This window comes from Anthonomus grandis, chromosome 7 (assembly GCF_022605725.1).
Source record: "Anthonomus grandis grandis chromosome 7, icAntGran1.3, whole genome shotgun sequence".
Classification (NCBI taxonomy): domain Eukaryota; kingdom Metazoa; phylum Arthropoda; class Insecta; order Coleoptera; family Curculionidae; genus Anthonomus; species Anthonomus grandis.
Genome location: NC_065552.1, coordinates 34,644,151 through 34,667,976, shown reverse-complemented (window position 1 = coordinate 34,667,976; position 23,826 = coordinate 34,644,151). Strand labels below are relative to the sequence as shown.

The 23,826-nt window shown below is 32.3% G+C and overlaps 2 protein-coding genes across 2 annotated transcripts; one reads left to right on the top strand and one right to left on the bottom strand.

Annotated features, from left to right (window-relative positions):
- The first annotated feature begins 7,399 nt into the window (after positions 1 to 7,399).
- On the top strand, positions 7,400 to 23,249 carry LOC126738258 (uncharacterized). The gene is made up of 3 exons (XM_050443499.1): positions 7,400 to 7,561; positions 22,338 to 22,589; positions 22,643 to 23,249. The coding sequence occupies exons 1-3, from the start codon at positions 7,514 to 7,516 to the stop codon at positions 23,192 to 23,194; spliced, it is 852 nt and encodes a 283-aa protein (XP_050299456.1). The 5' UTR covers positions 7,400 to 7,513; the 3' UTR covers positions 23,195 to 23,249.
- LOC126738259 (glutathione-specific gamma-glutamylcyclotransferase 1) lies at positions 14,772 to 15,899 on the bottom strand. The gene has a single exon (XM_050443500.1). It carries the CDS (start codon positions 15,752 to 15,754, stop codon positions 14,984 to 14,986), a length of 771 nt encoding a protein of 256 aa, XP_050299457.1. The 5' UTR covers positions 15,755 to 15,899; the 3' UTR covers positions 14,772 to 14,983.
- Positions 23,250 to 23,826: the final 577 nt, after the last annotated feature.

Sequence of the window (23,826 nt, the reverse complement as noted above, 5' to 3'; positions counted from 1 at the left end):
CACTACAACAAAACAAAAGAAATTGTCGATGGTACTCATTTCACTTTTTGCCCGTGCCTAGTCCGCATACCTACTTTAACTGTTGGGAATGGTGTCGAGTTAGATAAAAAGATTAAAGCCTAGTACGAGGAGTTAGATAGCCATAAACGGTTAATTTCTAAAGCGCTCTTTTTGCTATGGGAAATCTAAAATTTGAAATTAAACTCCTAATTAGAAAAATTAATTTTATCTGTTTTTTTAATTTTTATGATTTATGTGGTTTTTACAACTAACGCAACCAACTATACCACGTACAATTTCTAAAATCTATGACATTTTTTATTGCCAATTAAGTGTTTGTCTTATTTTTAGACAAAGATGCGACTGGTAAAATATTGCGATGTAATTTCGGGACACCCTGTAGTGTGACGACACATAACTAATTTTTTTTATTGTTTACCCATGTACTCTAGAAATGTGAGGATATTCAACGTCCATTCTGAGCTGTGTATTCGAGCGAGGCAAAAATCAGAGCACAGAAACGCTTTTCCAACACTCGCTCTGTCGCATTTTCTTGCTCTACTCTCACTAAATGATATGCATTTTATGTGAACAAAGCTGTGGACAGCGGACAGCTTTCTTCACATACTGAAGTTTCATTGAATGTCCTGGGGATTTTAAAATTCGTGTAACATTTACCTAACCCAATTTACATTTGTTTACCTTTATGATTTTTGCCTAATAGGAAGTTAATAAAAAGGCGGCAATCTTATATTAATTTTATCAAAATTATGTATTATTTAGGTGTTAAAAGTCAAGATTGTTTTTTGTAAGCAATATTTCCACTCTTTCAAAAATATGATGTATTAACATGACAAGTTTAAAACAGAATGAGGTAAAAGTCAGCAAAATATTTTTTTGTGAAACAACAGTATAGATATGTGTTTCTCCAATAGTCACATTGTCTAAAGTGTATAAAATTTGTTCCAAGAAATAGGGGAAAGGCGGGCAAGATGGGGTAGGCGGGCAAAACGGGGTGCCGTGATTATTTTTAGTACAGCCAGCTCCATCTATCCGAAAGTTCGTACAGCTTAGTTTAAGGCCATGCCCGATCGATGGCAAAAAGCGATGTCACTTCAGAAGCTGCGTGAATATCGGTCAGTCGAGCGGTGGTTGTTTTAGAGATGCAGGTATATTTTCGTCAATAATTTAATAAAAGGTAAGTGAACCATAATTGTAATTTATATTTAATTGTTGTTCTTTATGGACAAGTATACACATTTAGGCATATTTCTGTGTAAAAATGTTTAGTAATTTTTTAATCGAACAGGGAAAAAATATACCTAACCTCAAAATGTGCATTTGGGCAAAACGGAGTAGGGCAAAATGGGGTACTACCCCATTTTACCCGCCCAATACAAAACAATAATAATTATTATTATTTTCAGATGGTGTTTAAGTACAACCGCCATTCTGACCGACACGAATGGTCCACGGACAGTATGCAGAATGCTGTAATAGCCGTATTAAATGGCAAAATGTGGTACTGCAGAGCATCTACCAGTTTTAATGTGCCTCAATCTACATTAGAGCGCCACGTTAAAAAAGCCACGTGAAAATCCTGGGTATGTTGTTATTAAATCTTTGGGACGATTTAAGGCAATATTCACTCCTGAACAGGAACAAGACTTTGCAAATTATTTAATACACATGGAAAAAAGATTATTTGGATTAACGATGACTTAACGCAGGCGTTTAGCATTTCAATTAGCTGAGCTCAATGAACTTAATCATCCGTTTAATAAAGAACTTGCCATGCTGGGAAGGATTGGATGCAGAGTTTTTTGCGTCGACATCCAGAACTTTCAATTAGAACACTAGAAGCAACATCTGGGGCTCGAGCAATGGCGTTTAATAAAGTGGCTGTAGGTAATTTTTTAAATTTACTTATTGAAACTGTAGATAAATATCAACTGATAGCCGATAAAATCTATAATGTGGACGAAATCGGAGTGTCAGTTAATCCAAAGGAAATGTCTAAAATTATTGCCACTAAAGGGAAAAGACAAGTCGGAGCCTTGACGTCAGGGGAGAGGGGTGAGACCGTCACTGTTGAAATATGCTTTTCGGCTTCAGGAACATACATACCTCCCATGTTTATATTAGGTAGAAAAAAAATTCAACAAGCTTTCATGGATGGAATTGGTCCTGGCGGTTGGGTAGAGCTAAATGATAGTGAGTGGATGGATAAAAATGTATTCTTTATTTGGTTCAAAAAATTTGTTGAATTTACCAAGCCCTCAAAAGACTGACCAATTCTGCTTTTGGATGGACATTCACCCCACACAAAAAACCTGAAAGTTATTAATTACGCCAGGAAACATGAAGTTATTTTGATCTGCTACCCTCCCCATTGCACCCATCGGCTACAAGCTCTAGATGTAGCTTTAATGAAACCAATAAGTACATATTACGCTGAAGAAGTACGCAAATGGCTTAGAGCTAATCCTGGTTGTGTAACTACCTTACAACAAATAACTAAATTATTTTGTGTAGCTAATCACAGAGCAGCTACACCGCTTACTGCCATGAATGGATTTTTAAAAACTGAAGTTTGGCCAGTTAATGAGGATGTTTTTACTGATGCAGACTTTTTGCCTTCCCAAACAACAAATATTGAACAAAATGAAAACTTACCACCTAAAAACAATAATAGTGAAACTATGAACGAAACACAACTATCGTAAATTAATTTAGTTAAAGAAAAAACAATTCAATTGATATTTCCAAACCAGGTACATCAAAAGATTCAGAGGTAAGCTTTAAGATTGTTAGTCCGGAGGGTATAATTCCAATCCCTAAAATAAAACAAACTGAGAAAAGAGTTTCTCATAAAAGAGGAAAGACTGCTATTTTATCGTTTTCGCCTTACAAAAGCGACCTAGAGAAAGCTGAGCAAAAAAATAATAAAAATTCTAAAGGGAAAAACTGAAGAAAAACCTTGCACCATCACCAAAACAGAAAAATATTACTAAAGCCTCCACTATTCTGAAAAGTAATGACTCAAATGACAGTGAAGTTAGTGATGCGGAGTGCCCCTACTGTGGAGATTTTTACTCTTCGTCAACAGAAGGATGGATAGCATGCTTAATGTGTCACCACTGGGCTCATAACTCATGCGGATTAGAGGATTTGAAGACGAAAATGACGAAGCCGTTTTAGTTTGTGAGTTATGCAATTAAGGTCCAATCCCATTTTGCCCGACTGTGCGGGCAAAACAGGGCAATTAGCATTGTTTTGCTAAAATGACTGTAACAAAAAACTTGTATATTTTTTACTTTATTTTAAGCTGTTATAACTTAGGCATGATATGTAGAAATTATTTTTTCGTGAATTAAAGTTTCTGTGTCAATTAATACTAAAGTTATCTTTATTTGGAGACAAACTACCCCATTTTGCCCGTCTTTTCCCTACTATAATTTAGCCAACTATTCGTTGATAATACCATTTTCCCTGTTGTTTTTTTGTTTTACAAGTATAATTTTCCATTAATCCATACCTTTTTTCTACAGTAGTAATGTTCAATGTACAGGATTAACTAAGATTTGTTCCATTGTCGTGCCATGTTCAACTGTGCTAGTGTAACCAATTTTGTAGCCTTATCGTTATGTAGTTGTCTTGTTTCTAAGGAAGAATACAGTGATTTAGGTGATACTAGATGTCAAGCTACGAGACGATTAAATTTGTTGAAATGCTGATTACTTAGAAATCTACTTCTTCGTACCTTGATCCATATGCAATAATAGTTTTTCCAAAACCACATGAAACCTTTTATCTCTTCGGACAACCTTTTATAATATATTCCTTTCCATTCTTATATCAAAGAAGACAATGGGACTCCCAAAATTAAAATTATATTAAAAAGATCTTCCAATCCTTCTAATAACCTTAGCTTAGATGTTGTTTTATGGCCAGGTTCAAGACTCAAAGATGTGTTAATGCATATTTGCATATTTACATATTATGCTCATTTTGTTAATGCATATTTGCCAAATGTATAGGCACATTGCCACCCATAAACAGATTTTTAAATAAACCTTGTTCAATAATTTATTAACTCATCAATAGAAATGTCTCTTTAATGATAAAAGCAATAGTACCCTAAAAATCTTAGGGTAACAGTGGAACCCGATGTTAAACAACTTTGCCTGTTTGATAAAATCAACTGCTTGTTATTGCTTCAAGAAAGTTATCTTGTCCGAAATAGCTCAGATTTATGATCCCTTAGGTTTTATTTATTATTATTATTAAAAGTCATAGTCTGAAGCACTGCATATTAGGACGCCTTTATGCTGAGTTGCTAATTATTTATTTTGCACATTTTTAAATACGTTCTTTTTTATGTCCTCAGATATACAAATAAATATTTAATCGCAAGTTAAAAGTTGCTTTGATGTGAACGCAACCTAAAGTCACCAATATAAACGCGGCTTAATGCCTAGGTGTCAAGAGACACAAGAATGACACATGAAGTACTTTCAAACGGTAAGGTCTGTTTTTACTGACGATATGTCACTTGGTTTATTCAATGCATATTAAGGCGCGTTTATACCGAGCTATTAATTATTTAACACGTTGACTGCCATGACATTTATATAAAAACCATTCTCAGACGCCACTATGTCAAAATTGAAATAATTTGTCAAAATGGCTTACAAATCAAAATTTTTAATATTATATGTTATATTTATTTTTTTTTGTAAAAAAAAAAAAAACAACTTCCAGTTATCTCGTGGTCGGGCGTCTCTGAGCAGAAGTTTCTTGCGGCGCGCAACCACGATTTCAAATATGCACAAAGTACAAATGATTGAAGTGTGCAACAAGAACGGAAAAGTCTCTGTGAAACCTAATATAATAAAGGAGTACAATGCAGGAATGTCAGGTATCGACCAGTCCGATCAAATGCTAAGTTACTATAGCGCACTAAGAAAAACCATTAGATGGCCGAAAAAGATTGCATTGCATATTCTCGAAATATATATACATAACGCTTACTTGCTGTTTCGTAAATCGATCGGAAGCAGAATAAAATCTTTAAAATTTAGAGAGGTGTTTGTGTCTACTCTTCTCAATGATAGCAGCGTACAGCAGCGGGATTTTCACTATTTGGAAGGTATACCACCAACCGAAAAAAAAACAACGACCTACAGGAGCTTGTCGTGTATGTACTTCGAATAAACTTCGACGAGAAACACGTTATTTCTGTCCTGTCTGTGAAGAAAAACCAGCCTTATGTGTGGAAAATTGCTTCAAGGACTACCACCTAAAGTAAAAATGACTAAACAAGATTTTTTACATAATTTTTTTTGTAAACTTCTGTAAACACTAGCAATTAAGTTTCCCTATTTCTAAGGCACAGCTTATCTTTTTCCGCTTTTTGTTAGAACTAAAAACATTTTTAATTTTTTTTGTGTCACTGCATCTTGCTTCCTCTGTACTAAACAAGATGAAAATATATTTTAAAAATGACGCCACGATGTGTTTTACTGGTCTATTGCGAGCGCCCAGCACCACAAATTTCAACGCAAACGCCACGAGTTTACTCGTACTGGGCGCCGTAAAACAGTTAGTCAAAACCGAGATAACTCGTGGCTGGCGACTGGCTATAGATTGCCAACCACGAGTTATCTCGTGCTTGGCAGTCAACGTGTTAATTTGGGCATTTCTAAAAATGTTCTCCTTATATTCCTCATGTTCAGCTCACCACCTCAGTACACCTTCTTTCTTTTCGAAGAAAAATGGTCCAGTTATTCCTCTGAAGCAAAATGAACACCATACAGTGACACGTTGTGGATGCATTGCTTTCTGATAAATCATTCGTAAATTTTCTAAGCTCCAGATACCACAATTTTGCCTATTAACGAAGCCAACTCAAGGCCCAAGGATCCAATTGGTAAATTCTCTTCATTGTTCATGGTCTGCTGGCAGAATTTGTTGAGACAGTTGGATTTTCTAGACATGCAGCTGCAAATCTTTAGTGAAAATTCGCTGTTGAAATGTCTAATTCTTATGCTCGATTATGACTGGATGTCTATGGCAATTCTGTCATACTCTCGTGAACTACAGTGATGTTTCATTGTGAACGTCCCTTATGACCTCGTATTGTATATTTCGCATCACTAACCGCACCAGTACTTTCGAATTTAATAGGAACATTTTTACGACCAAACTTTACGAATAGTAGCAGTTAATTTTTCATCATTTTAATAATTTTTAACATTCACGGCGCGCTTCGAGAGGTGTGGCTTTGTCTTTTAGACAGAAGGTCTATTCTATATGTGCTCTTAACCGATAAGCATCAAAAATTATCTCTAAGAGGTTTTGTGAAAAATAAAGTAGCATGTGTTTGAAAAAACTAGATGGCTGAATTGTCATTGACGCCATACATTTAATAATTTTATTTTCTACTTCAAATACTCTATATAATATGAAAATTATACAGATGATTAAATCGTGTTTAACCCTAAAACAATAAATTGGTAATAACAGAATTTTAGTTAATAGGTTTTAGTAGCACCATCCTGATTTTATAACATTTCTTTTAAAGCTTTTAAACATATTTAAAACTGCTTTCATGACTTTAAAAAAGTGGAACACCATTGTTCGAATTCAAAGCAGAAACTCTTGCGCAATTATTTATTAATATTGAATTCGCTTCTGCTTTTATTACTCGAAATCAATTTAATCTTATTTTCACTCTCGAGTTTGATACATTTAAATTAAAATTATCGAAAGGGCATATGATTTTATAAATAATTAATAATTAATATATTACTCGTTCTAAAAACAAAAACTTATTACAACGATCAAGTAAGATTGACAACCATATAAAAAAGAAGAAATGCTTATTGGTATGCAGGTACCAGCGGTAATTTTAACCTTACAGCAATGACCCCAAACAATGCTTCGTAAAAATGTGTATTTAGGACGGAACCTTCAATTACCAATGAATATATAAAACTTATTTGGTTTTGTCAAATATTTCTGTTTTATATATTAAACCGTTTATTTATGCATATATATTAGATAGTTATTATTGTTCCTTATAGAGAATATTTTTTAGCTTAATTTGACGCATTCATATTTTTGAATTAGAAATTTCCAATAATAGTAACAATTGTAATGACCATGACACTTTATAATATGTTTTTTCTTCAACCCCTAGGTGACTAAATAATATGTGCTGATCTTCCATAACCCTATTTTTAATTTAATAATAAAAACTGGTTCTTGCAAAAAATAAATCAAATTTTATTGTTTGATCGCGAATTTATTCAAATCATATGTCGATGTCACTCATGTATGTTTTGAAATCCGTGCATAGGAGGGAGAGTATTAAAGCTATGGCTAAGAATTTGTATTGTTAATTATTTATGAGCAATATTTTTAGTTTTAAATGATTTGTGTAGTTTAGTAGGAGTTTTAGTTTGCACAAGCTGGTTGATCCATAGGAGTCAGTTTATAGTTTTGAACCATGAAAATTTATACTACTTTAATATGGATCGCTTTAATTTCATGTTGTGTAAGTATCGATATAGTTTTTGTATTTATGTTATATAGTATTTAAATATTATTTTTAGGGCTTAGGATAAATTTTTTTGGTTTTATTTTTGGTACAAGTTAACGAATCCAATTTAGTTTTTTTTACGAACATTTTTTAGTTGCATTAAAAAAAATTTTTAAAAATGTGTTTTAAGTTGATATTTAAATTTATCATCTGGATGTGAGTTGAGTAAATTTATTACGTTATAGGCAGAATAAGACGTTGTGCAAAACCAAAGCACAGATTACTTAGTTTTATGCCTAATGTTTACAGAATGTATAAGACGAAGTGCTTTAATGATATTGCTCAAGATAGTCATTAATTGATGGGTGAAATTGTGGTTTTGAGATATAATGATCCTGTTTTTTTAAGTCAAAAATTAAACGAGTACAAGCATTCTGCACTACCAGTAATCATATTTTTATGCAGCATATAAAGGCAGGAGTAGTATAAATAATTATAGTAGATAAAGGCTGAAAGGACAAACGAATCTAATAACAAGTTTAATATTTTTAAAAAAATCCTATTTTTAAGAAGAATTTTTAACCTACAAAATTCCTTTCTTGGAAATTAATACAAACACCCAGATTGCAAGTGAGGGCCGTAGTGGCGTAGTGACGCATTTTCGGACATGGGTTCCTATACTCAAATGGATTCTTCTGTTGCACTGAACAACACCCAGAAGTTTGATCCCATAGTTCTGAAACACCCTGTATAGACCTTTGTGGTACACCAGATAAATTATCGAGTTTGTCAAAAAATTTGTCTTTAAATAATTTATCAATTTTTTTTTATATCTCTTTTATAAATATGACCCATTCAAAGACGCTCATTCTTCCAGAAATCCAAGATATTTAAGCTTGAATAGTAAAAGCCCATGATTGATCGTATCAAAGGCTTTTAAGTAATCAAGCAGCGCAAGTACTGTAACGTTGCCTTGATCTGTGATTTCAAAAATATCACTGGCTAGAAAACGCTGTAGCTGTAGTCAGCTAACTCCTAAATCCATGCCGACTATATTAGGTAATAGTTCGTTATTTGAAAAATAATTATGAATTTATTGTTCTCTCAACGATTTTAAACGCTGCTGGGAAAATAGGTTGAACAACTTATACGAATAATAATGTAATTGATTTAGTCAATTATTAACTTACTTTCTAACTAATTATAACTAATTAGAAAAGTCTTTATTCTTGTTTTAGTTGTAATTAGGTTAGTTTGCTCTAAAGGTCTGAGCAGCACATGCGAGCTCATTGTGTAAATTCTTGTAAAAAAGAAAAATGTAATTTGAACTTGTGTAACTGGAATCCCCCATAGGGCTTTTCCAGGCAAGAGAGAAATAACTGTATTCAAAACAACCATTTATTATGTATTTAATATGTGAAGTAAGAAAGTATAAATAAATATAGAAATAAAGAACTTTTTTTAGATTGTGCAAAATTTTATTAGTTCCACTGTGTTTGTTAGGGGAATATATTAGTTGCATTAAGATGATTAGAATTATTAAAATTTATTTTATTATTACAGTTGTTGGAAAGCAAATGCCAAGTTTAGGGTTTCCAATATCATGATTAAAAGTCACTGATTTTATTTTAAAAGAAGTGCCGAAGCTTTAGCCTTTATTAAGGCGATATACAGAGCTTATTTTTGTTTAAACATCAGCCTATATCCAGAGATCAGAGACGAAATAAGCAAACTTTATGAAATGTTGCGTTTTGCATCTAATTTTAAAAAAATTAAAATTTAAGCAAACACAACAATTTTACTGATTTATAACTGATTATAATCTTCTCTTGAAGGTGCTATTATCGTTTGCGAAACATGTATCGAGAATTAAATATAGGTTTAATAGCAAAATTGTTTTGTAATTTTATAAAATTAATATTTGAAATTTTCTACGTATGTATATTAACCGTAGTCTATCTACAACTTTTAACGTGGATGGAACGAACTACTATGCTCGCCAATATATCAGGACCATTATGTTTTCACCAAGATATCAAGAAAAAATGAGCAGTTTGCCATGCGTTTATTGTAAATAACTTTTTTACTCTGCAATACAAAAACACCTAATGTTTACTAATTATAAATTAATTACTACACATAAATATTAAAACAAAAAAAAACTCTGAACATGAAAATGAAAACCTATCAAAATTTATCGTTTTGCTATATTTAAGATACAAATCTAACACTAAGAAGAGAATTTAAATGCACAAAACTATTGACGCCATAAATTACAAAATAGCTTCGTTATCTACTACTAATCCCAAATTCTTTAAACACGATATATTATTAATATTTCACTTTTCGTTTCAGCCTAGCTTGTACAAGTTTCATTTTTTAATAAATAAGTTGTGTAAAAAAAAAGATTTAAACGTAATAGATTTTTAATTGGCACAGTCGGTAGATTTTCCAAACGTCAATATACCGCATATAGATTCTTTTGTTTATACAATTAATTGGCAATTGGAACAATTGGCCGGCAGTCATTTGAGTAAATATTGTTTGACTACTCGCAAATACAGTTCAGTTAAATATATCGAAAATTTATTTAGATAATGTCACAAATTTAGAATAGAATGTAAAATCTTTATGTAAAGGAAACCGTGCAAAAGGAAAAGAAAGCCAAAAATTAATTTTTAATACACTTGAATTAAATTTACATTATATTAACTAAAATGACATAGTTCAAACGTGAGTACTTAAATGGTGTGCTACAATTCAATGGACATCCATCAGAATTGAACAGATATAAGTATTGCTGTATGTAAATTAATATTTCATAATTGTTATGATGTGGACAACCCAGCTAATTTTCAGAATATTTACATTTTTAATTGTCAACATATTGGTGAGTTTATTAAACCGAATGTCCTTAGAACATTGAAAGGCCTTTCAATGTTCTAAGCGAATGTCTCAACTTGGGCCGAAATAACGATATTGTAAACATCTACTCGAGCTGGAAAATCTTCTTCTTTTAACTCCTGAACCCTTTTATAATGGAGAGGATGGTATCCTAACATCTTGGTCATTCTTCCAATCTGAAATTATTTTTAAATATTTTAAATTGCATAGGAAATAAGCCTAAACATTCCAATTAGTCGTCAAAAGGATTTGTTTTGGGGTGTTTGATGTTTGTTATAAGACTTATCCAAGTAAATAATAATAATAATAGTAATTAGAGTATTTTGAAATGAATTTAATGCAATCCGACGATAATAATTAATAACAACACTATTTATACCAATCTCAATTTTCAGTTATAAATACTTTAAATTTAATTTTTTGGATAACAAATTAGGTACTTAATTATTTATTTTTTATATTTAATTTTACTTACATTTGACTTTGGGATATTAGTAATCTCTTCTCTAAGGTTCTTAATGATATTTGAGGGTTTTCTTCAATTAAATTCAGTACTTCCCCATAACCATCATTTGTAATTGGTCTTCCTTGCCCTCGAGCACGTTGGAAGGATCCATATTCAACTAAATTTCTATGAATTCTAACAAAAACTTTTCAATGTGGAAGCCTTCTTGCAGGAAACCTCCGCCGATACTCTCGTGCAGCGGCATGTGCGTTTCCATTGCAAAACCCATACATAAAATGAATATCTACTTTTTCACGGGTCGAAAAGTCTTTCATAGTTAAAAAGATATTAACAATTTGAATGCAAAATAATCAATTACAACAAATGTTAATGTCATTATGCAGCGTTATTTTTAAATGCGTTTTTCTCGAAAATGGTAACTCGTAGAGTTATTGACCAAGAGGTACTTTTTTACGTAAAAAGCTTCAAATTTTTAAAATTTAAAGAAAAAAAAACAAAAAATTTGCACACAATTTTTTTAGGCTCGCCCCCTAAATGATACGCACCTGACTAAATAATGAAAATTATGAAATGACAACTAAATTCAGCATATCAAAATTGGGAGAGTTATTTTAGTCCACTATTATTAATTTTCATTAATGTCCAGTTAACTAACAACCAATTCAAACCCCACACGTGGCACCATTGTAGCGTTTTTCCGTTCGTAGGTAAGGTATGAATTAAAAGACTCGAAAATGGTCTACTAATTTATTTAGAGTTAGACACTTCAATATAAAAGCACAATCACTCACGACTACTAGAGATTTTTATCTTTACTATATTTATTTACAGTTATTTAAATCTCGCGCCAAACTTTACTTAATTGAACTGCCACCTATCAGCGATGCGGCTCTTTATATATTTGATTGAACGCTGTTCCTCACGATTCTCGTCAACCTTCTATATATATATATATATATTATAGACATCGCACGGAATGCTACTTGTCTTTCAACAATGACGGAGAATCAGCTGATTCTATTTCCCTGATCATGCTTATTGTATAATTACTATTGTATAATTAACATTTACAATTTCTACATTGATATACATTTTATGAAACAAAAATATAATTAAGGATGCTTTAAATTGATCCTGTTATTATAACTATAGGACTTATTATCGTACTGCTTTTAATTGAAATATAAATTCAATTGACATACATATACATTAAGTATGTATCTATAGTTCCCTCTATAATATCAATAATCTATTTTGCGGTTTCTTTCATCAAGTATCAATGTAAACTTCGTTAAATGTAAATAAAACCTCTTGGTCAATACCCCAAATGTTAAATTTACACACTAAATGTATAAATTTAACTAAATACCCAAGATCCAAATCCTTTACTACCCTCCGTAACGTAGAGGCACGCAACGAACCGGGATGCTCGATTTGGCAACATAGACTAATAATTTTGGCTTGGGATGCTAGAGCTCACTCAGGCCAGCATCCTTTTAGGGTCCGCAAATTTAACATTGGAGTATTTATCTGGTTCGGAGCTATTTACATCTGTGGAAAGGGCTTTAACAGCCGTAATACTCATTTTGGGATCATCGAGAATCCGAAAGTAGTTCGACGAACTAACTTTCAGCATAGATTTTCCTTTAACGTATGGGCGGGTTTGATAGGAGATAAATTGATAGGCCCAATTATTCTGCCACACAGGTTAACTGGTCGTCATTATTTAAATTTTCTTCAAAACAATCTCAGAGATTTACTGGACGATGTTCCCATAGATACTCGGCTGGAAATGATTTTTCAGCACGATGGGGCACCAGCTCACTACAGCCGACAGGTGAGAAACTGGCTGGACAATAATTTTACAGGCAGATGGATAGGCCGAGGTGGTCCAATGAACTGGCCTGCACGATCGCCCGACCTTAATCCTCTGGATTATTATCTTTGGGGTAATATGTGCAATATTATTTATGACACCGAAATTGATACTCCACAAGAGCTTCAGAAGCGAATTCTCGCAGCTGCAGGCCAAATAAGAGAAAACCGATTTGGAATTCTTAGGTCGACCCAAAACATTCAAAAAAAATCCAGGTTATGCATTCAGGAAAACGAAAACTTGTTTGAGCATTTGCCTCAAATAAATTAGTATTTTTATCTGTTTGCCATTTTATTTGTCAATTTACTTTTGAAGCGTGCTATTGAGTTTTAATAAAAATTGTTATTAATAATACTATGCAGCGTTATTTTTAAATGCGTTTTTCTCGAAAATGGTAATTCCTAACGTTATTGACCAAGAGGTACTTTTTTACGTAAAAAGCTTTAAATCTTTAAAATCTAAAGAAAAGAAAAACAAAAACTTTGCAAACAATTTTTTTTTAAGTATTTTTTTAGGCTCACCCCCTAAATGATACGCACCTGACTAAATAATGAAAATTATGAAATGACAACTAAATTTAGCATATAAAAATTGGGAGAATACCAAAATTTACCCATTTCGAAAATAAGTGGAAAAAACCATCTTCAGGTGCCCCCTTTAAAAGGGGCGTAGCTCCCTTGGGGGGCGTTTGCCGATATATGTTTATAGCAAAAAGTGAGGTTATTTTTGACCAAAGAATACAGGGTTCGCGTTTCGTCCACTAATTTTGGGACACCCTGTATATATAGAAAATTATGAAGAAAGGGATGACTGGATATATATTAAATCATAATAATATTTTAAAAATCAATTACCATTAAAATTATTAAGTATACTAAAATAATTTTTAGTTTCTGTACCTAAGCCAAAACCTTTTTTACGCTATTTGATTGACGTACTAATTATTAATAATTAAATTTTTTTCTTTTAACTTATTCTAACTAAGGCCAAAAAAATATTCAGTTGTAGTACTATTAAATATAAAGAAAAAATTATTTTCCAGTCAATGGTTTTTTATCATCGTTAAATATCTCTCAAGACAAATTGAATATAATTCGAAACTTTAATAAATTATTTATGCAGAATCATTGTTTTTTGTTATCTTATTATTTTTTATTTAAAGCCAACGTTTAAATACCATTGTCTATGCATAAACTATTAAATAGATGTTCAAGAAAATTAAATTAAATATAAATTAGGTGTGTGGGCACATTTTGTATGTACCAAACTAAAATGGTCATGAAGATTTACCTACTCTGACATCAGAATCACATCTTGTTAAATGTAAAATTTAGATTTTATTCCTAATATTCCCTAATATTAAAAAATTATAGCTAAAATTTTTGTCACTGCAAAAACAAGTTTTTTGTTTAAGAGTAACTAATAACACTAAATTAAGTTTTTTTTAATTAATTCCATATCAAAATTCAAACTAAATAATAAAAATTATGGAACAAAGCAGACTAAAATATGAATTTAATACTTTGAGTATCAGAATAGGATCCCTTTAAACCTAAAAATTGCATTTGTTGAGAATAACAGATTTAATAGCTAAGGATATGTAAGGAAAACAATTTTTTTTCAATAAATATTTAATTGTCAATCAATTTAAATAATAGTATAAAGACCGTACTGATTTATTAGTAATACTTTTTACAAAGCCTTAAACTAAGGTCAAAATATAATCGTAAATTAAAAATTAATTGCCCTATCTGCAAACAGAAAATATCTCAAATTGTATATTTTATTTAAATTAAAAACACTGAACAACCTTAGCTAGGTACAAAAATTATTTTAAATCGCCTTAACTATTTACAAAAATATATTAATTTTATCTTATAGATGTTGACCGGGAACTATTTAGAATTATATTATGTTGCCTACCTTTATAATAAAGATAAGAAACATGTTTTAATGGCAAACTATCAAAAAATAATTAGTTCAGACTTTAGAATTTTATTTCAATATTTTCACAATAAATTTTTGTATGACGGACAACTAATATAGCTGAATTCATCAAATAGTGACTATTACAAATAAATTAATCCTTACATAAAGTTACAAGAAGTCATTGCATCATTAAGCTAAGTATTAAATAGTCATTATTAATTTTAAATAGTAATATCACAGAAAATGTTTCTCTCTTAAAAGTCTAAATGTTGAGGCAGCGTAGTTTCGTGTTAGGAACTCTGGCGGTATGCTCAAACGTTTCCACCCTTCCCCCTTCCCTATTCCGTCTCTCTTGACTAGGACTGCTTTCTCTAGAACTCGGTTTCTGCATAAAACTAATGCATCCTTCTCCCGAACCCATCATTGTCTTAAGGCACATCTGATTAACGTTAATTTTCCACAGCACTTTTTCTTCCAAACTAAACAGGTGTTCGTCTTTTTTATCCGGAAAATGTGCTCGCATAAAATTCGCGAGCCTCAACAGGTATTCTACGTTATGGCCATTTTGTCCCTCAGAAGTAACTATTTGGTCAGCGATTTCATCCAGGTCGGCATCGCCTAGCCAGTGGGGATTTAAAGGAGTCGCTACGTAAACTAGCACTTTAAAGCGTTCACCTTCTATAGGTTGAAAATCTATAAATTTTGACATATATCCTCCCTGAGCGCATTCTCTATTAGATAAGTAGGAAAGTGCTTCTGAGCCTGTTAAAGCGAATGCCACCCCATGTACCTCACCTTCACTAAGATCTTCAACTAACGTAGCGACTCGTCCTGGTTTTTCTGTAGTTCCTCTATGAACGGTGTTGCCTTGCCAGAACCGTCTTTGAAATCCAGTCACTGAGCCAGGCACGGCTTTGTGAAACTCGAATCCCGGCCTCCAACATAGGGAACCGTACGCGAAAACCCACAAACATTTTATGTCATTTTCGAAAACTGATTCTTCTAACAGCGCTACTTTGTCATTCCGATCCATTATTTCAAACAAACGTTTCACGAGAAAATACAACTGAAACTAACTGATTAAACTGAAATATCGGCCAATACGAAAATCTGATGCAACCTTTAAACTTTTGCGATAGTAGTAGTAGTATTCACGGTCTGCTACTGGTATTGTGAAGTCAATGTGCGCTCGCGCCAAGTTGATTGAAAGTCTGAAGTAGAATGGCGAGACGTGCTTATTTCATGTGAGTGCGTTTATCTTGCTGTATTAAAGCCGTATAGGGTTAGGAGAAATCACCAGAACGGTCAAATATTTTAAAATATACAAGGAGTACTAATAAATAATCAATAGAAATAATAATAATTTGAAATATTGAAGAGAATTGGTATTTTCAAATTCAAAACGTTTATTTGTCAATATCAAAAATTACAAAACAGTTGTACTTATGATGTAAGTGAAGTTAGTAAATAGGAATGCATCTCGATTATAAAAACCGTTTCTCAAAAGTGCCTCTGCAAGAGGCACTTTCAAGTGATACATCCTCAAGAAAAAGCAACAAAAAAGGAAACAAAACAACAAATGAACTAAAAAAAAAACCTTACGTAAGAATATTTCTTCGATACATTTTGATAGTGAGAGCTTGAAAAATTTTTTTAAAAATCACAATTTATTTGTATGTATATACACAGGGCAGGGGTCTGGACTGAATTAGGAAAGCGCAGGAAAGGAAACACATCCAATATATATGAATATAAATAATATGATACAGGTATATCTTGTTAAATGCGAAACGAAAATGAAAGTGAAGACTTGACCCAGTACAACTATATGACTATGAAACAACCTGAATGAAAAGAGAATTTAATAAATATAGGTTATACCTACCAACCATACTTTTTCTAAAAATCTTTATCTAATGGATAATAGATAAAATCCAACATTATTTATAAATTTTGCATAACAGATAATTATTTAACTTAAAAATTAAAATCAATATTCTTAGTCGGGACGACACTGGCAACCCGTTTGTCATAAAAATGAACTCGAAACCATTGTTCCGAATTTTACAACCTATTGTATTTGAGACCATACAGGACTTGTCCACCTAAAATTGGTAAAAACAGTCTGGTTTATCATTTTGTTACATGTAGAAAAATGGAAGACTCACCCTATATTTATGCTACTTCTACATAAATAATGAGGCACTGTGCTCTCACCAAAAAGGAAATAGAGTATAGTAGAACTACATTAGAAGACGAGGGTACTAAGTTGATACACTGTAAAAGAGATGAAGGTAGTATGTACGTAAATGACGTAAGCCGAAAATGTTGGTCTTACTAAGGTTTTTTCTTTAGAAAAAGTACATTATTAATAAATTTTATTATGTGGGAATAACTTGAACAAACTCTATGGAATACCAATCTCTGGAGTAAATGTTGCCGAGGTAAACAATCTCACTACGGTAATAAAACACATCATGCAAGGCGATCGTGATATTAGCCGCGACAATGTGTCTAGCTTTATTGAAATTTCTTCCGGATTATTCATTACTTACATATTTATTACCACATTATTATAACCATAATGTTTGCAGTACGTCCCAAAATACACATAAGGGACGTAATTAATGCCAACAATTTTGTTTTACTTGTGCGTAACAAATACGTCAATATAATATACTTTAAAATGGCATTTTGCCATAAAAATAAAAAATGACACGCAAAAGTATAAAAATTGTATCCAGATTTTTTTTTATAAGTATGTTGAGCTTTTTTTGTAACAGAAAATAAGTATTATTAGTTTTAACCAGTGGCGAAGCGTGCACTTTTTTTTCGGGTAGACAATCAATAAAAATTGTTAATTAGAAAAAAATGAGTATTCAATATTATTCACTTTAATAAACTAGAGAATGAAAGCGCATTAAATATTAACTCATAGAGAAAAATTATGTAGTGATATAAAAAAGAAAAAAATATTTACTCCTAGCATAAAGAGATAGATGGATAAAAATAAATACTACTTTCAAAAAAACACAACATAGGTATAACCATGACCTATAAATCCATAATATCCATTATTTTAAAATTAATTAAATACAAATAAAAACACAACTAAAATACAATTGCCAATATCGAACAGTCGTTCATAAATAACCACTAAAATATCCACTAAAAAAACCTTTTCTTATACACCCAAAAATAAATAAATAAATAATAATAAAAAATGAAAAAATAAATTATTATAGCACGCGCCAGCACCAAATGCCAAATGCAGATTCATCATTCATCAAAACTAAACAAAACTGAAGATGTATTGCGGCGGACCAGATCAACCGTGTCCATAAACAATAACCCTCAACAGCATAATAAAATAGCTGGTCGACTTCGATAGACAAGGCCATATATAGGATATAGTACAATGATATCTTAAAAAAGTCCAAAATATCTCAATCAGAACATAATTATGAGACGTCTCTAAGACACCAGGTATTTCTGCAAAGAGACATCTTAAACAGGTACAAACGTTACAAAACCGAATAACTTTACACAATTTTTGTATTGTTTTTAAACATTAAAAAAAATTATTCCTAGCCAACTATATTTTAGACCTTACTCTTGCATTTGAAATTATTAATTTGGCGACTCTTGATATAAAGTCATAGGGCTTCCGGACTCCTACTTTAACAAGTTCAGTTACCTAAAAAATAAATCATTTATATCCTCCTGGGATCCGGATTTGTTTTTGTTAAGTTAGGGTTGTGAGGCTTTTAAATATAATAAAAAATACTGTTTCTGTTGCCAGTAATGCACAGAAATGTATTTGCATGTATTACAAAAAAACTTGGTTTTTTTGATACAAGAGTCATTTTTACATCTAACCGAATTTTTTAAGTCTGTGGCAATTTCTGGAAAGTGTTGTTTCCGTTTTCTTTCGGTGCCTAATGACGATGACGGTGACGATGACAAAGATATTTCCCTTAGGATTTCTTCTAGTACCTACACCTCGGATGTTTTCTTGGGATTCACTTTGTGGGTTGGGTGTGTTTGTCAAAAGTTGAGTGGCAATTTCGATTTTAAAATCTAAATATTGTTGTATTTTGCGTGGAGGGATTTTAAATATTTTTTTATCGCTTTGATAAAAAATCCATGAGTTAGCCATTGCTAGATCAAAGAAATGGAAAATGACCCTTACAGTCCATTTTCTTGATATTACTTAAATTTCCTGCCGCTGGTTCACGAGATTTCATAATGGTTCCAGTACAATATTTTTCTTGTTGACGAAGATATTCGAGAAGTGGTATTTTTGTCAGACCTGCGACCTCTTCAGCGATGCTGCCATCAATGACGATTTTAAGGTTACTTCTTATGGCAAAAAATCTATCTCGAGTCATTGTATCTGCAATAGCTGAAACTTTAGTGGTTTTTGCCCAGTACATTCTGATTTTAGGATATTTTAGACAGGACATCAATCACACTATTCCAAAAAAACGTTTAATCTCATTAAGAGTCAATTTAAAAGATACTCCTTTAAGTTCAACGTACCTCGCATTTGTGCAATCACACACTTTTTGGAATAACTCATCTTCAAAGTACATGGCTAAATACGATTTTGCAGTCCAATCATACCGGAGCTCTGCGCTGCATTCACTAAAGGGGCCTTCAAAATTTGGAGTTGCAAAAGTATCATCTCTTCTCTAAGACTTTCGCTTTAAAGGATCCACAGATTACTTGGCCATTTTTAAGTTTTCTCTCAGGACACTAAGAGGAGTTCTATCTTCTTCTTCTTCCTCCTCACCGCTGCTTACTAGTTCTTTATTAATTATTTCTTCTTCATCATCAGACCTTTCAATGTCAGAGTCATCATTTCCAATGATTTGTAGTGTTTGATCCAATTGTTCATCATCTTCCCCTGGCCGAAGCACTCTTTGATTGCCAAAAATTCCTAAAATAAATTTTATGAGTTAATTTAAAATGTGCATGAGATAGACCCAATGTCCATTTAAATAGACGCGAATAACTTAGGGTAATACAAAACTTATTTAATTTTTTTATTTTTGTAATGTTATATAAAATTTGTCTATTAACATTTGCAAATAAAAACTTTCAAAAAAATCATTACAAAACGTTAAAAAATAGGCTACATACCATCATAACGAAAGCCACGTGCAGCCGCCATCGCAACAGAAAACAAACAACTGATTCCCAGCACATGTCCACAATTAAAGTCGACCGAATTGCAGCACCGAAGTATCCAACGTAGTGGATGCGAGGTCTAAGCTGCTTAAATAATAAATTAACGAAACTGGAAACATAAAACTGGCATATCCATTTAAATGGATGCTAGGTCCCAGGAGGATATAAAGTTTACTCGGGCAAAATAGGAAAACGTACAAGATCAAACTTACAATTTGAGGTTAAATTAAAAAGTTGCTACTTTACCCCAAATGTTCAACACTTATTTTAACGGTTTTTTGTGAACCACCTTCATAGTCCTCAGAATCAGAGCTAGAACTGTCTTTACTTGTTTAAATTTGTCCTATAGCCTTTTTAGCCCGCATGTAATATTGCTGCAAAATTTGATAATGTTTAAGTTCTTTTTGTCATGTGAATTGTCCCGCTTTCCCGGTTTTCTTCACATTCTCGCATAACACGATGGCAAAACTCCAGTTGTAATATTCGCGGTACGCAGGTACTTTTTTAGCATCGTAGGTCAAATATCCGTTAGTATCAAATAAATTCTAAAAGTACGACTCATTCTCGAAACGATCACGACTAGGCCAGTTAAATCATCCTCAAAAATGTCCTTAGTTTGCGTTATCATGCCTAAATTTAGTCCCATACGAAATTCAATACAGGACCATTAGGAGATGTTAAATTAAAGCAGCACCGTGCGAATTTTTTTTGTAAAATTATGCGTAATATATATCATCTCTTCGGGTAAGAATTTCGAAAAATTCTTACCCGAAGAGAACTCGAAAAAACTGGTTTCTAATATGCGTCCCTTAATTTTACAGCTCTTAAAATGCAATTTATCACCTCTTTGCTGTGGAAGAAATGTGGAAGAATTTGTTGCGTAGAAGCAACATCGTACAGTCGATAGTTTCTCCAAAAAATGGTTTCAAAATTTTCACCCCCCATAAGGGTGGTTTACGTGCGGAGTTGAAGGTTGCTTTTACTATCAAATTGAAGGTAAAATTTTTTTCCACCTTCTGTACATCCGACACTTTTTTCTTTGGTGTATAGTTTTCTAGTTATATCAAAATGAAAATTTTTTGGATTTTTTGATAATTTTTTTGGGGGTGCCAAAAATTTTTTGCATAGTCGATATATAAATTAATATAGGCGTCTTTTTGAGAGTCTTACAAAATTCGTGGGATTTTTTCCAAGAAAGTTATTAATTTAAAATCAATTTTTCCAAACTTCACCCTCTTTTTACGAAAAACCCTCGGAATTTTTGTTCGCATTTTTGGTTTTTGCACTCTCTCAACCCATACAACTTAGTGTCAAAATTTCATCCTCTATCTAATTTTTGCATCCATTCTCATACAGCACGACTGTACTAAGAACAGTAATTACCTGTGCAGTGGTGGATTAACCTTTAAAATTCGATTCAGTCTTTTGCACGCACAAACATTTTTAGTTTTTCTATTTTTTGCAAGTGAAGTTTTAGTGTATCTTTCATTTTCATTTACTCTTTCATTCATTAAATTGAGTTTTCTATATTATATTAAGATCTGTCATTGCAGGTTTTCGCGTATTGCGGGCGTGACGGTTCTTTGCTGCGTCAAAACTTCAAGTCACCGTGACTAATTAAACGGTCACTTCATTCATCATTTCTTATCATCGACTTATTGAAACGTGCTGAAACCAGAAAATTCATCATGAATCTCCGCTCGTTCTTGTCTTTTGTCATCGTTAATATTCCTGTTGCATTCCATAACACACGAGTGAAAATAGATATTTTTTTTTAAGTTCAGGTAACGTCAAAAAGGTACTATCGAATCGTATCAAGACTCTAATTAGAAATAGCATTATTCGTGAAGGTAAGGACCATGAGGAATTTCTCCAAGGGAAGAGTAGCATTGAAATGCACGCAAATTTATAACAACAAACAGAATGAGACCATTACACGTCGAAGAAGGATCACAAGCTGGAAACAAACAGGTGGAATGATCAAAGTTCTCGTATTTACCACGCTGTATAGAGTTTCTCTTAATCTTTTTGCACAATGTTTACACAATTTTTTCACAATTTCATTAACAATTTTTTCGCGTTAATTGCACAGTACTTTGTGCTCTTTTCCCGATCTTTAAAAGCAAAGAATTATCGTAATCAAGATGGTTAACTTGTTTTAGATTCCTTAACTTTATCAGACCTACAAAACAAATTTTGATGATGATTGAGAACTCCACTAGTTTAAAATTCCCAAAATGGTTCGGACACAATGGTGTTCATCATCAGGAAGATAAAATGTTTTAAATTGACACAAGTCGCGCACCAGAATTTGATTTTATGTCAATATGAGCTTATGTCTTGTAAATCTTGTTCAAAATATAACTCAAACATTTTACTTAAATCATGAAAAATGTAATTATTTTTTTAATTTTTCTTTTTAGCTCTCAGTTATAGCCTTGCCGACTTCATGGATCTATACTGCACCACGCGCTCTCTTCGGTCTTGCTGGATCAGCTTCAGCATCAGCGTCAGCTGCTACACCAAAATCAGTGATAGCAGATTTAAGAAGAAAAGATGTAAAAGCGGCTGAATTGCAAGAATTTAATGACGGAATGGGCACCTCATATAATGAACCAGATGAAGATAAAGAGTCCGAAAATAATGAAGTGTATCCCAGTTTATTTCAGAAAAAGGTAAATTTTGAAAAGAAAAATCGTTTTCACACTAACACTTTCTAATATTTTAGATAAACAAGATTCTTGGTAAGCTCCGATTAATTGCCCAGATAAAGCAAGCCTACCGCTACCAACCGGAGGACCATAATTCGGATACAAACATTACGTTATCTTCACAGGAAGATAACGTAGATGCGCCTAAATCAAATTCCACCGTCACAATCCAAAAAGATAAAGAAAATATTAAAACTAATATTGCTCCTAAAAAAGCGGACTATCGGAGTCAAAATATTCAACACGTTCCTGCATCAGCTCCTCTAAATGATGACCAAGTTATGCAGTCAAGTAACGTGCTAGAACTTCAAGAATCACCTAATGATGAGCCTCTCAAAGTTGACTTAGATGCTGATAAGTTAAATGATAACGTTGAAGTTCTGATAACTCCACAAACTCCATTTCTGAGAAAGGAAAAATTGAGGAATGAACCCAGTCGGCTTGGCACTTTGGGTGTATTTTTTGTGGAATTAGTGGGTTCGTTGGTGGGGTTAACTTATGGTGCGGTTGCACAGATTACTAGTGGTGGCCAGAGCCCTGTTACTATTAGTACGTCGGAAGGGCTCTAATATATTAGCTATATAATGGTATTTTTTTCTATTTAATATAATTTTTTTAAGATTAGTTGGAGGAGTTTTTATATAATTTTTTTACCTTTGAACCCAAAAATATTTATAAGGAAAAAAAGCGATCATATTTTTTGCGTCGTTTTTTTATGTAAAGTCCTAAATTTTATTGAATAGTTATACAAGCTCATTGGAAACTAAGAATGAATAAATAAACACTTGGCAAATTACGTTTTTATATTATTTGTAATAGTTCTGGTATTATTGATATTATATCATCCAGTAATAAATTAAGGGTTTCATCATCACTCGCTTCTTAATTCACTTTTCAGCTTTTATACTTTAATTTTATTTCCATTGCTTTTCTTAAATTTTCCTTTGCCATTAAATACCATATTATAATATTTAAACATTAGCGTTCAAAATTTTTAATTTTTTAATTTGGGTCTAGCTTTCAAAGAAATTGTTTTGTTCATATTTCGGGTTTGTCCATAATCCTAAATATACCTCAGCCTGACATTAAATTATGCTCACCTAAATAAACAATAAATACTCCATCCAGGTTGGCACTACTACTAGATTATACAGGTCATTTACTTACTGAGGTTCTTGGTTCTTCGAGTGTTTCTACAAAT